Here is a 15,528-nt window from a genome sequence, read left to right as displayed (position 1 = left end):
TTGGCATCCACTAAAACTTCATGATCATGAGGACTTCTTGCAGTTCTGTTCCGAGACTGCCCTCTAGTCTTCATTTCATGGTGAAATCTGTTCATACTACGGCCTCTATTGGCACTTTGAAGTCTTTCAGAACTTATGCTAGAAGATCTCCCTCACGCTTTATCAGAGGCTCTTTCTCCAGTACGTGATCACTTCCTGACCCACTATCAATACTTGTGCTGTGCTTTCTTACCCTCCACTCTTTCACCCCGTTCTGGCAGTTCATGGCTCTAGCTTCTTGCCATCATCTTGAACATTTAACCAATATTTAAACTTGCCTGTAGATTTTCCAGTAGGCCCCACGATTGTCGCATCCCTCCATTTGCCAGACCCCTCTGGAATATATGTCACTTGAGTACCTACTCGAGGCAATTGGCCTTTGGTTGCGATAGCTCTTTCCTGAGCATCATGATCAGTTATATTGCTATCCAACTCTTTATCTCCCTGTGCCTTGGGACGTTCTTCTCAAAACACAAGTATCCGAGGTACAAGGTGCCTCTTTTCCCTTTCTCAGCTGCTCAGATTCTGAGATTTTGTAATCAACCCCGATTAATCGTGAAGAATGAACCTTAAACCTTTGATTTCCACGCTTGATAATTACTGTTTTACCATCCCAACTGATTACCTTACCAGGACCCTTCCTTTCCCTATGGCTCTTTTATAATAGACCAAATCTCCTGAACTAAGTTCCGCCTAAGATGACCTTATACAATGCCTCAGAGCTCTATGAATTTTCTCAGAGACCTCAGCCTTGACGAAAGTCCATCTCCCTGCATGTAAAGCATTCAAATGTGTAGAAAAAAATGGGACCAGTTGTAGTACCTTCTAGAGCAGGAGGACTGTCGCACAGTGCAGAAGGCAATTTGGGATTCCACCCATAGACCAATTGCTAGGGACTATATCCTTCAACCGTCTGAAGTGAATTTTTCGCATGAACTACCCATGCCAGGGCAGTTGTCACCTTGTAGTTTGGCTGGTCAGCCAGGATTTCGTGTAACATTTTATCAACCACTGTGATTCCTTTCACAAAGCCCATTGATGAAAGGACTTTCAGCTGCAGTAATCGTAACCGTAATGTTCATGTTTTCCCACATATCCCTGTACCCATCATTGGCAAATTCCCCCCCTTTATCAGTCAGAAACTTAGCTGGTGCCCCAAGCCTAGTCCCTATCCATTTCTCCATTATTTTGTCTATAATCACCCTTTTGTCATTATTAATTATTGTTGTTAATTATTAACTCTTGGATAGGTACATGGGCGATAGTAGAATGAAGGGTAGGTAGTTAGTTTGATCTTAGAGTAGGTTAAAGGTTCGGCACAACATTGTGGGCCGAAGCGCCTGTACTGTTCTATGTTCTATTGTAAAAAGACAAAATCTAGTTGCTAAGTCTTTAAAATGTAGAATGAAAATATTCTTGTCTTTGTCCCATACCTTTTAAATCCATGGCAACTACCTTGTTAAAGTCATGTGCTAATGGAATGCTGACAATAGGACCTGATGGTGTCCTCTGATACTTTTTACAAATTTCACACTTTTCACTAATCTCTTCTTTTATCCTCGTATACTCTTCATCAATCACACCTGCATCTTTTAGAAGGGTTTTTAATCTCTGACCAGAAGAGTGAGCAAATTGCCTGTGCAACTTTAAGACAATTTGCCTTTTATCTCCCTGATTTCTAACACCTGATGTCATCAACACTTCTCTAACACTCTGACTAGAAATATCAGCCTTTAAAGGGATACAATACTGCCCTGACTGGGTAATTTGCAAATTCACTGGCTTCCCAAGAACAATTATCTTATCCTGCTTCATATCAAGTTTTATCTGTGCCTTGTTCACTGAAGGCTTACTCAAGTAAAAGTATCTCAACTGGAGACTACATTAGTACTGATAGTACCCCATAGTACGTGGGATTATTACTCTCTTCAGTGACTTCAATGTGTTGTCATCACCAAACCTAAAACTGGTAGTACTTTTATGCTCCTTTAACCTTGCGTCGATACTACTGAGTAATTAAAGTGTTATCCAGATTCAGCCAGTTTCACATACTGTTGACGAACAAGCACTATCCAGTATCTCTCAGTTCAATGAATCCGCAACCAACACATTCATCACAGGACTAAAACTCCTTGTGACTAGTACAATTCCTTCAGATCCATCAGTATCTTCCTCTTCTGCCTCAGAATTTTCTGAGTCATGTGATATTTCGAAAACTCTGCTCACCGCTTCAGCCAATTCATTGCATAATGATACTTTGAGTCACACCTGAAGCATCTATTATTAACTGTTCCTTGGGCATTCCTAGGATTCATCCGTCTTTGATTGCTGTTCCATTCCTAGCTTCCACTGTAATATTCAGACCTGCTGAAGGTGCTTTCATCCATTGATTGAAACATATACGATCCTGAGGGGTCTTGACAGGGTGGATGTGGAATGTATGTTTCCCCTTGTGGGAGAATCTCTGACTAGGGGTTCACTGTTTAAAAATAAGGGGTCGCCCATTTAACACAGGGATGAGGAGACATTTTTTCTCTGTGGGTCGTGAATCTTTGGAATTCTCTTCCTCAAAAGGCAGTGGAAGTAGAGTCTTTGAATATTTTTGAGGTAGATAGATTTTTGATCAGCTAGGGGGTGGAAGGTTATCAGGGGTAGGTGGAAATGTGGAGTAATCAGTTCAGCCATGAACTTATTGAATGGCAGAACAGGCTTGAGGGGTCGAGTGACCTACGCCTGCTCCTAATTCATATGTGCGTATGTATCCTCATTCCTCCTCTCTAACTCTTCCATTGTACTTAGTCCTGCTTCCAGTACCTGGATTATTTCTAAATCTTGTAAACATTGAGTCCTCCATTCTTTGCGTCACTCCAGAATGTCCTGTTTGTTCTGACAGGACTGCGGGAAATGACTGTTTCCCCAGGAAATTTTTTAAGGCCACGGACATTTGTCCCAACAGGGAGTCTTTGGCCAAGAACCAAACCCTAGTTAAAACCAGGAGCCTGTCCATATGCGACACCCTAGCACAATCTAGCACTGAACCAGGGACTTCCAAATTGAATTTCCTCAATCTTTTATACAGTCTGCTAAAGTCCATGATATATTCCTATATTGAATAACCATCTGTTTTCCAAAATCTATCAGAGTCTGACCGTGACTCATAAAATAGGTCATCTTGCTTGTAAATTTCATCCAAAAATCCTAACAGAAGATCCAAATCTTCATCAGTATCCAGCTGGTGTGCATCCAGTTCAGAAAACACTTTATTTGTGATTTTTACTTTTGGTAGGAAGTGACAAAGCCAATGCCATACCTTGTTTCCTTTTTGGTAGCGATGTAACCCGCGTCCACATATCCACTTCATTCTTCACTGGTCATATGGTTCAGACTCTGAAAGTATCATACCCTGACAACTTATACTTGCTTTCTGCCATATTTTTCACAATGGCCCTTGAGACTTTAGTTTTATCCAAAAAGAATTTCCTATTTTTCAACCTTCAGCTTTAGGCAGCCATCCTTTGCTACTATGTTAAAGTCCAGAAAGCTTGTGATGGAAGGATAATGCGAGAGCCTATATTCAGTTTCACATTTATTGTTTAGAGTTAAAGAATTACAAACATGTAGTTTCTCACAGTGAATGTCTGCCTTTCAGTGCTCAACTAAATCCCCAATTAACTCCCTTCATCTGCATATAATCACACAATTAACAGACAGGCTAGTGGAATGGGCTGACACATGGCAGGTGAAATTTAATGGAGAGAAGTGTGAAGTGATTCATCTTGGTAGGAAGAACGAGGAGAGGTAATACAAAATAAAAGGGGTGCAGAAGCAGAGGGACCTGGGAGTATATGTTCACAAACTGTTGATGGTTGCAGGGCAGGTTGAGAAAGTGGCTAATGAGGCATTTGGAATCCTAGGCTTCATAAATCGAGGCATAGAGTACAAAAGCAAGGAAGTTATGAACCTGTATGAAACATTGGTTTGGCCTCAACCAGAGTATTATCTCCAGTTCTCGGCACCACACCTGAGGACGGATGTGAAGGCATTAGAGAAGTTACAGAAAAGATTTACAAAAAATGGTTTCATGGATGAGGGACTTTAGATATGAGGGTAGATTGGAGAAGCTGGGGCTGTTCTCCTTGGAGAAGAGAAGATCGAGAGGAGGTTTGATAGAGGTGCTCAAAATCATGAGGGGTCTGGAGAGAGTAGATAGAGAAACTGTTCCCATTGGCTCAAGGGTCAAGAACCAGGGCACACCGATTTTAAGGTGAATGGCAAAAGAACCACAGGGGACATGAGGAAAAACATTTTCCACAGTCAGTAGTAAGGATCTGGAATGCACTGCCTGAGAGTGTGGTGGAGGCAGATTCAATCGTAGCTTTCAAAAGGGTATTGGAAAAATTTGCCGGGCAGTTGTGTGGGACTAGCTGAGTTACTTTTTCAGAGAGCTGGCATGGACACGATGTGCTGAATGGCCTCCTTCTGCGCTGTAACCATTGCATGATGCTATCTCTCCAAATCATTAGTTCAAGTCCCAGGATTACTGGTCTAGTAATGTAACCACTATGCTACTGTACTTGTATTACATTGTTTATTTTTGTTCTGTTGCAGTCACTCTTTCCAACATCACCCAGCTGGTGCTGAGTCACAACAAGCTAACAAGTAAGTAAACGTCAAGGATCACTTCATTCATGAAACACAAGTTGGATGCTGCTGGGAAATTGCAGAATATGTACTCAGAGAATAAGTAGTAATGTAAGAGAGAGAGACCCTGGGGAGCAATTTGCTGGGGTGTCTTGTTGCTGATGCAGAGACTGGCAATGGTAGGTTTCTGTGGAGGAATGAATCTATGCATAGCACTAAAAGGAGGTACTGAAATGTTACCACATTTCTAAAGATTAAGAGAGTACCTTTTATAGTGAAAGTACTTTACCTACATTTTTAGGCTTTGCTTTTAACATATCGAGGGTTGAGGTAGAAATAGGGAGGTTAGTGGAATCGTGGGTTAAATTGCAAATCACCTAGTGAAGTTTGAAATATATACTTGCTTCGGCAGTTTATTTTGACTATGTTAAAGATTTGACCTTAAAAAAGGCTAATTATCTTAACTATTTTAAGTTGAGGTGAACTCTGTTGAATTAAGGGTGCATCATACAAACATAAAATGGGTAATGTCTCTCATTGGCACAGTTGAAATCAAAGATAGGTAGAAAAGCACATTGTGAGGAGGACACAAAGGCCTGGATTTTACCGGCCCCCCAACCCCCTGACGGCTGGTGGGGGGTCCTGGAAAATGGCTCTGGGAGAGGCCCTGCCGCATATTGCCGGCTGATTCCCCACCACTCGGTGACGGGACTGAAATTTAAAAGTATGAAAGTGATTGAACTAAATACTTACACTCTCCTGCCGTCCGTCCGTTGCCATATTGGTGGCGGTGGCCGTCACTCCCGTGTCCTCGGACTCCTTTCGGAGATCCGATATGGGTCACTAGTGGGAAGTGGGGGGAGCATGGAAATTATTTCAGTGTGGGGTGGGGGGGGTGGGGAGCACAGTAGGGAAAACTATTCTGATTGGTGGAGGGGTTGCTGGGAAGGGGTTGAAGGTAAAAGTTATTGGGGTGGTGGGGGGGAGAAGGTCAGATACACAAGGTAGGTATTTTGGGGGGTGAGGGGGAAAGGAATGAAGTAAATGGATATTGGGGTGGTGGGAGAGGGGATGGAAATGTTTATTTCATTGTTTAAATAAATTTTAATGTGCCTATTCCTTTAAATATTGAAATTCAATGTTAGGGCTGGAAGCCCCTTAAAAATGGTGCCTGCACAATGGCGCCGGATGTCGTTGCCAGGGACTGATCGCCCGCCCCTACCATGTTATCGGGGGGGGTGTGGGGGGTTGGCGTCCGCCCCGGCCATGTAAATGAGCCACCACATATAATATCGCCGTGGCTCTGCGGAGTAAATCCCGTGTGTGCGGCCCACCATCTTTGAAACTCGCGGCTGAGATCAGCGGCGAGCTGGTAAAATTCAGCCCCAAATGTCTGCAAAGAGATATAGATCAGTTAAGTGAGTGGGGAAAACAATTTGGTAGTTGGGGTATAATGTGGGAAAACGTGAGGTTGTCCACTTTGGCAGGAAGAATAGAAAAGCAGAATATTATTTAACAAAGTGATTCCTGACAACGCACCAGCCCGCTGACATCATCAGTGCGCCAAGCTGCGCACATGCGCAGCTACATCTTGCCAGGACTTAATGGCGCATGCGCAGGATGACGGCATCGCGCAGCGCCAACGTCATTGCGTACCCGCACCAGGTCCATCTTCAAGCATGCGCGATAAAGCGTGATCGGGTATCCAGCCCCCCACTCGGCTGGTGGAAGCGGCTGAATGGGAGACTTGGAGACTTGGAGGCTCTCTGCAACTCGCTCCAGGCCTCGACGTTTCCGCCCTCAGCCGCTCACTGCTCCCTCCCACTCCCCTGGCCGATTGTTCCTCGCTTTGCGCCACCCCCCTCGGCGGCGCCCCTTCCCTCTTCTCGGCCACTTGCTCCTACATTGCCCCTTCACCCCTTGCGGGCTGCCTTGCTTCTTCAGGTGGCGCCTGTTGTCTGATGTAACGTGGGAGTGACTAGCCGAGAGGAGGGAAGCAGCGCGGCTTAGAGCTAGCGGCTGCGGGGGGCGTCGGGGAGCGAGCAACCGGGAACAATTGGCCAGGGAAGTGGGGGGGTGCAGCAAGATCTGGAACGAGCGGCTGGTGGTGGTGGGGGGGTGCGGGTGCTGCGAGTTACCGAAGGGGGAGAGCAGCCAGTGGGGCGGGAGCTAGTAGCTACATTCGGGTGAAATCGGTCCTGGTCAGTCATATAAATGAATCACAGTAACGAATTGGCAGCACATTTTGTAATCTGTCCGATTTTCTTTTCCATTGATCAGGGTGCCAATTCACTATCTTGCAATGGAAATTCAATCATAAAATTCCTTTTGTACTTAATAGGATTATTGGAATATTAAGTGGATCTGAGGATTACATTTACTATCTTGTAACTACATAGCATCTTACTGGGCTTCCATCCAACTTAATGTAAGGTTAGTTTGCTAGAACGATCTAGCTATAAGCATTTCCTGTGATAAATTGAGCAGCGCCATCTTTAATCCTGGCAGCTGCCCGAACGTCGCAGACCCTGATCTTCCAGTTGAAGAGCCTGCATTTGTGCATGTGCAAGTACTGCGCCACCTAGTGGTTGTGTTCTCAGCAAACACAGCCATTATTTAAATGGAGATAGACTGCAGAATGCTGCGGTACAGAGATCTGGATGTCCTTGTACATGAATCACAAAAAGTTAGTATGCAGGTAAAGCAAGTAATTGGGAAGGTAAATGGAATGTTTGCATTTATTGCAAAGGTGATGGACTATAAAAATAGCGAAGTCTTGTTCCAACTGTACAGGGCATTGGTGAGACCACATCTAGAGTATTGCATACAAGTTTGGTCTCCTTACTTAAGGATATACCTACATTGGAAACAGTTCAGACAAGGTTCACAAGGCTGAATCTGGGATCAAGGTGTTGTCTTATGAGGAACGGCTGAGCAGTTTGGGCCTATACTTACTGGCGTGTAGAAGAATAAGAGGTGATCTTATTGAAGCATAAAAGATTCTGAGGAGGCTTGACAGGATAGTTGCTGAGAGGATGTTTTCCCCTCATGGAGGAATCTAGAACTAGGGGGCACTCAAAATAAGGGGTCTCCCTTTTTAAGATGCAGATGAAGAGGAACTTCTTCTCTGAGGATCATTAATCTTTGGAATTCTCTTACCCAGAGAGGAGTGGAGGCTGATGTTGAATATATTCAAGGCTGAGTTAGACAGATCTTTCATCTACAAGGGAGTCAAGGTTTATGGGGGGCAGGCAGGAAAGTGGAGTCAAGGCCACAATCAGATCAGCTATGATATTGAATGGTGGAGCAGGCTTGAGGGGTTGAATGGCCTACTCCTCCTCCTGTTTCTTATGTTCAACCTCTGTAGAAGAGTAAGATTCTGAAGCAGAAATGTCACTAGCGAAGTTTTGTAGTTTGCTGCTGCACTTTCTAAATTACCAGAGTACTCCCTTAAGTTGGACTGGACAAATTTGGCCTATGAAAGACTGTACTTGAGACCCAAAAATAAGGCAGGTTTTTTTATTGTCTGTGCCATATACTAGCAAGGTGGACTTTGCCGTGCCTACAGGAAGTTTTGTAAAACTTTTATGTCCATAATTTGTCACATACCAAATGAATGATCATGTTGATAGAAACACATGTCTATAAATATATAGCAAAATTTTTGCAGCACAATAACGGGCCATTTAGTTCAACTGGTCCATGCGGGTGTTCATGCTCCACATCAGCCTTCTTCCAACCCTCTTCATCTAACCCCATCAACATCTTCTATTCTTCCTTATGCATATCTAGCTTCCCCTTGATTGCATTTGTACTGTTTCCCTCAACTACTGCATGTAGTAGCAAGTTCCACACTCTAACTACTCTGTGCCTAAAGAAGTTTCTTCTGAATACCCTATTGGATTTATTAGTAGCTATATTATATTTATCAGCCTTAGTTCTGGTCTTACCTGCAAGTGAGAGTATCTTTTTAATGTCTACCTTATCAAACTCTTTCATAAGCTTGAGACATCTATCATGTCACCCGTTCTTCTAGAGAAAAGAGCTCCAACCTTTTCAATCTTTCCTCATAGTTCTGGTATCATCCTTGTAAATTTTTCTTGCATCTCCTCTAATGCCTCTATATCCTTTTTTATGATATAAAGACCAGAACTGTTCATAATATTCTGTGTGGTTTAACCATGGTTCTGTATAAGTTTAACATAACCTTTGTATAAACTGTGGTGCTAATGAATGTATGAATATAGTAACTATTCAGTAACATTTACAAACTTCTATGTTTAAGAGTAAAACAATAAAGCAAGTGGCAGTGTTTTCTACTGTTTTTTTTTCAATAATTAGAGTTTAAAGTGGATCAGCAGACTGATGGAACACATCAGTAAGCGTACACTTATTTCATGAGATAAAATGCCTATACTACAGTATGCATTTATATAGTGCCTTTAAAGTAGAAAAATGTCTTGCAACATGTATGGTTTTGGAAGCTCAGTTCAGTGTGAATTAGGATGCTGAGGGTGCACATAGTTTGTTTCATCCTCAAACAATAGCTGGAGGGGTTGGGTTCTATAGGAGAGTTCCTGAGCTTCTGGCAGGACCTGAAGATGATGGCTTTAGTCTTGGCATTTAGCTGGAGGAACTTGTGACTCATCCATCATTGGATGTTGGACAGCCACTCTGCTATCATCAAAGCAGTGGAGGGGTTGAGGAAGTTGGTGGAGCAATAGAGTTGGCTGTTGTCAGTGTACATCTGGAAGTTGCTCCCATGTCTGCAGATGATGTCGCCAAGATGCATATGTAGGTGTGGAAAGGGAAGGGGATCAAGGCAATGGTGTGGGTGGGAAGAGAAGCTGTTGCTGCAGATGGTTTGGTTCTGATTGGGACTGCCTCACTTGGTTCCATTCTTCCTTATTCAGTGAACTGGAGAATGGAGGATTGTAGGAAGTGGATTACCATCAGCTTTACGGTTCCCACATTTTGTGGTTTTCTTTTATCATGTTTCTGCTCAAGGACTTCAGTGCAAGACTGCAATTCTTTCTCACCCGTTAGTCCAAATTACAATCAAGTGACTGCAAGTTTCCAATCCCAGTCTTATGCAGTTGAAAATAGAAGTAATGTACCTTCACATGTTGGCTAAAATTAAGTACTGTTTTTAACCAACCTGGCTATATTTATAAACATAGAATGGTTACAGCACAGAAAGAAACCATTTGGCCCATCGTGTCCATGCCGGCTCTCTGCAGGAGCAAGTCACCTAATCGCACTCCTCTGCCTTTTCCCTGTAGCCCTGCGTTTTGTTTTCCTCATGTCTCCTCTGGTTCTTTTGTCAATCATTTTAAATCTGTGTCCTCTGGTTCTTGATCCTTCTGCCAATGGGAACAGTTTCTCCCTATCTAGTCTGTCTGGAGCCCTCATGATTTTGAAGACATCTATCAAATCTCATAATCTTTTCTTCTCCAAGCAGAACAGCCCCAGCTTCTGCAATCTATCCACATAACTGAAGCTCCTCATCTATGCAACCGTTCTCGTGAACCTTTTCTGCACCTTCTCTAATGCCTTCACATCCTTTAGGCAATGATCAAATGACGACAGGTTGGATAATGTTGGCATTTGCGAACCGTCTCCATATAGGATTGATTTATCTTCATTGTACATTCCAAACTACAGAGCTTGTGAAATATATTCCTTTAAGCAGTCACTTTCTGTAGATGGAAAAATAAGAATAATAGGAAATGTGGCAGGCAATATAGTGCAAAGCAAACTGCCACTACCAGCAATGTGAAAATGATCAAATAATCTGTTTTGTGATGTTTATTTGAGGGATAAATATTGGCTAGGATACTGGGGAAAACCCCCTGTTCAGAATAGTTCCATGGAACCTTTTATGCCCACCTGAGAGGGCAGATGGGTCCTTGGCTTTAATGCTACATCTGAAAGTCAGCATTTCCAACAAGGCAGCACTCATTCAGTATTTCACTGAAGTGTCAATCTAGATTTTGCGCTGGAATTGAACCACACCACCTGATTTCAGGCAGGAGTGCTGCCACTTGAGCCACAGCTGACACTTGACAATAGTGATGGCTGTTAATTTAATAAACTGATAACATCGTAATTTTTTAATGTGAAATATAACTATAATTCAGCTTAGATTCTCCATTTTGTTTTAAGATCCAACTTGCTTTTTATAGCTGTCAATATAGTTGAGTTTCCTAGTTCCATTTACACGTTACATGGTTGGTTTGAATATTCAGAAGACATTTTGAGCACCAGCTTCTCTGATTATAGATTTAAGTGGATTATTACTGTTCTGTGGTTAAGGATATGACATGAGTTAGCAGTTGGTTGGGAAGTAGGAGATGAAAAGGAAGCATTCTCTGTTTGGTAAGATGTGACATGGTATTCCCCAGGGATTTGTACTAAGTTCTCAACCTTTCAGCATATGTATTAATGATTTGAATGAAGAAATAGAGTTGTATATCCAAGTTACCAGATCAAACCTATGTTAGGCGGCATAATCAGTTTTGTAGATTGGAGCAGTAAGTTGCAACAGGACATAGACAAATTTTGTTGTTGTAAAATAAATTTCTAATACCTTTTTTTTTTCTGACATTTTCTCACCGGCCCCCTATGTAGAACAAAAATTTATAATGCGGCCCCTCACTCAAGTCTAGTCCTGTTAGAATTTTATAGGTTTCTATGAGATCTCCTCTCATTCTTCTAAACGCTAGTGAATATAGGCCTAGTCAACCCGATCTCTCCTCACATCAATCCTACCATCCCAGGAATCAGCTGAGTAAATCTTCTTTGAACTCCCTCCATGGCAAGAACGTCCTTCCTCAGATAAGGAGACCAAAACTGCACACAATACTCCAGGATTGGTCTAGCCAAGGCCCTGTATAACTGTAGTAAGACATTCTTGATCCTGTACTCAAATCCTCTTGCAATGAAGGCCAACATACCTAGGCCTTCCTAACTGCTTACTGCACCTGAATGCTTGCTTTCAGTGACTGGTGTACAAGGACACCCAGGTCTCGTTGGACCTCCCCCTTTCCCAATCTACCACCATTCAGATAATCTGCCTTTCTGTTTTTACAACCAAAGTGGATAACCTCACATTTATTCACGTTATACTGCATCTGCCATGCATTTGCCCACTCACCCAACTTGTCCAAATCACATTGGAGCCACTTTGCATCCTCCTCACAGCTCACATTTCCCACCGCACCCCCCACCCCCCCTCCCAGCTTTGTGTCGTCCACAAACTTGGAAAATTACATTTAGTTCCCTCATCCTAGTCAATATATATTGTGAATAGCTGGGGCCCAAGCACTGATCCCTGCAGTACCCCACTAGTCACTGCCTGCCGCCCGGAAAAAGACCCGTTTATTCCTAATCTCTGTTTCTTGTCTGTCAATCAATTCTCGATCCATGCCAGTATATTACCCCCAATCCCATGAGCTTTAATTTTGCACACTAATCTCTTATGTGGGACCTTTATCAAAAGCTGTCTGAAAATCCAAATACATCACATCTACTGGTTCTCCCTTATCTATTCTACTAGTTACATCCTCAAAAAACTCCAGTAGATTTGTTGAGCATGATTTCCCTTTCGTAAACCCATGCTGACTTTGTCCAATCCCGTTTATGCTTTCCAGGTGTTCTGCTATCACATCTTTATAATAGACTCTAGCATTTTCCCCACTACTGATGTAATGCTAACTGGTCTGTAATTCCCTTTTTTCTCTCCCTCCTTTTTTTAAACAGTGGGGTTACATTTGCTGCCCTCCAATCTGTAGGAAATGCTCCAGAGTCTATAGAATTTTGGAAGATGACCACCAATGCATCCACTATTTCCAGGGCCACTTCCTTTAATACTCTGGGATGTAGATTATCAGGCCCTGGGGAATTTGTGGGCCTTTAACCCCATTAATTTCCCTAGCACTTTTTTTTTAGTAGTACTGATTTCCTTCAGTTCCTCCCTCTCATTAGACCCTTGGTTCCCTAACATTTCTGGGAGGTTATTTGTGACCTCCTTTCTGAAGACAGAACCAAAGAATGTGTTTAATTGTTCTGCCATTTCTTTGTTCCCCATTATAATTTCCCCCGTTTCTGACTGTAAGGGACCTACATTTTCTTTACTAATCTTTTTCTCTTCACATATTTATAGAAGCTTTTACAGTCAGTTTTTAATGTTCTCTGCAAGTTTACTCTCATACTCTATTTTCGCCTGCTTAATCAACTTCTTTGTCCTCCTTTGCTGAATTCTAAACTGTTCCCAATCCTCAGACTTGCTGCTTTTTCTGGCAATTTTATATGCCTCCTCTCTGTGTATCTAATACCATCCCTAATTTCTTTTGTAAGCCATGGTTGAGCCACATTTCTGGTTTTATTTTTGCGCCAGGCAGGAATTAATAATTATTGTAATTCATGCACACGTTCTTTAAATATTATCCATTGCCTATCCACCTTCAACCTTTTTTTAGTAAATTTCCACAATCTACTATAGCCAACGCACGCCTCATACCTTCGTAGCTTCCTTTTATTTAGATTCAGGCCCCTAGTTTTGGATTCAACTATTTCACTCTCCATCTTAATGAAGAATTCTATCATGTTATGGTCGCTGCTCCCTAAGGAACCCTGCACAACAAGATTGTTAATTAATCCTTTCTCATTGCGCAATACCCAGTCTTGGATGGCCTGTTCTCTAGTTGGTGCCTCAACTTATTGGTCTAAAAAACCATCATGTACATACTCCAGGAAATCCTCCACAGTATTTTGCTAATTTGGTTTGACCAATCTATATGTAGATTAAATTCACCCATGATTACAATTGTGCCCTTATTGCATGCGTCTCTAATTTCCTGTTTAATGCCATCCCTTACATCTCCACGACTGTTTGGGGGGCCTACAGACAATCCCCACCAACGTTTTCTGCCCCTTTGGTGTTCCTTAGCTCCACCCATACAGATTCCACATCAACATTTTCCGAGCCAATATCCTTCCCCACTATTGCATTGATTTCCTCCCTTACTAACAATGCTATCCCACCTCCTTTCCCTTTTTGCCTGCCTTTCCTAAATATTGAATACCCCTGGATGTTCAGTTCCCATCCTTGGTCACCCTGCAGCCATGTCTCCATAATCGCAACTGTATCATAACCGTTTATATCTGTTTGCGCTGTTAATTCATCTACCTTAATGCAAATGCTCCGCGCATTAATAAAGGTGCAGAAACAGTTTGCACTTGGAACTGGCTTCTTTACAGTGTGTTGAATGTATGGAATAGACTAATGCCAAGGCAGAAGGTATGGAAAAACATACGAAATAATTAGATATTGAAGGGAGTAAGTGAATTTTTGACAGTTTTCTTTTGAATTGCTGAGCAAGACTGCAGTCTCTTCCAGTTCTGTACATCCTTTTTATGTTCCAATAATTATGAATTGTATATGTGATGGTCATCTTGGATTTGTTTTTAGTGAAAGAAGTCTTATGGGATCAGGATGAAATAAAGGCAGTCAATTCATTACAGCCAGATTTGTGGGATAAAATTGTACAAAAGTTTCCTGATTTTCCCATATTGAGGTGTATTGTGAACAGGGACAAGTTTGCTGTCCATGTTTGCTCTACAGAATATTTTCTGTGTGAAAACTTATTCTCTGGTATTCCTTTTCACTGATTTATGTAAGTCTTTTTTTAAATTAGCCCACAAATTAAAATGGCTTATTGTTACGTTACAATGATGGTCTTCCAATAAATCTGTCCAACTTTTCAGGCATTACAATTTATAGTCTAAAGCTACTTTTTTTACGTGAAATCTGTTTCAAAATTTAGTATTTGCCTTTTTCCTCAGCATTCTGTTACGTTGATCTATGAATGGAGCACTACTAGTAAAGTTTTTTTTAAAATACTTTTTTTGGTCTGGAATTTGTAGCGTTTTGGCAATTCATGTGTTAGTGTTTGCAGTCATTATCCCTTTAAATCTAACCACACCTTCCGGATTTAGCACAAACACAGATTAATGTGAAAATCCTGAAGTTGCTGTCTGACATTTCACTGCTCTGCTAGTGGGATCCTGGGAGGGAGGGAACAGCAGCCTGACACACCTCTAATTAAGCATCTGTTGTGCTCATTAACCAGCTTTGTCTGCAGCAGTTTTCAATTTTTAAAGGAAGGGAATGGGGAGAACGCCATGTCTGGAACACTGCAGGGTGTACATGACGTGAGCAATGAGGGCTATGGGAAGAGTTGATTTAAATAATGCAGAGGCTCAAAATGAAGCTCCAAAAGTGCCACAGAGTAAGTATTGCTGGAGCTGTAAGACATGCTCAGTAGTAGGAATGCAGAGAGGGACATTACCTGCTGGCATCACTTGGGCAGCTGGGATTGGCAGGGGAAGGCTTGGTGAATGTACAAATCCCAGCTAAGGGAAGCAGGGTGGGAACAGGCCACTCTGACATTGGACAGAGCAGCTGGGATGAGCTGCATCAGATGCAACTTCTTGGACAGCAGGAGGCCAGAGGCGTGCAGTGGATGACTGCAAGGAGAAGAAGACACCACATAAAACATCAGTTCTAGTGCTCAAGAGTCAGCCAGCTGCTAATGACGGAGCGCCAATGCTGTAGGAAACTACACCTTTGTAGGCAGATGGTCTCTGACTTCTGTGTTCTGACGCACAATGACCTAAGGCCTTGCGGCCCCATGGCAGTCCCTTACCTGCAGCCGTCAAGGTCTCCATCGTCCTAAACTTCTTTGGAACTGGCTCGTTCCAGGGATCAGCTGCGGACCTAGGTGGCATCTTGCAATCAGCAACTCATTTTCCCCCCCCTCCCCCCTCCGGAATATGGCATCTGTG

The 15,528-nt window shown here is 42.5% G+C and overlaps 1 protein-coding gene across 2 annotated transcripts in view; it reads left to right on the top strand.

Annotated features, from left to right (window-relative positions):
- The window catches only part of rsu1 (Ras suppressor protein 1), a 241,752-nt gene that overhangs the window by 11,895 nt on the left and 214,329 nt on the right, over positions 1-15,528 (top strand). For both annotated transcript variants that reach the window (XR_010976961.1, XM_068051598.1), the window contains exon 3: positions 4,648-4,698. Coding sequence is in view for 1 of the 2 variants with exons in the window: in XM_068051598.1 (XP_067907699.1) it covers positions 4,648-4,698 (51 nt within the window). In the remaining variant the exon portion in view is untranslated. The remainder of the gene's footprint in view (positions 1-4,647; positions 4,699-15,528) is intronic.

Source organism: Heterodontus francisci, chromosome 2 (genome assembly GCF_036365525.1).
Source record: "Heterodontus francisci isolate sHetFra1 chromosome 2, sHetFra1.hap1, whole genome shotgun sequence".
Lineage (NCBI taxonomy): Eukaryota > Metazoa > Chordata > Chondrichthyes > Heterodontiformes > Heterodontidae > Heterodontus > Heterodontus francisci.
Note: the sequence above shows the minus strand (reverse complement) of the source record. Positions and strands in the feature narration are given on the sequence as shown.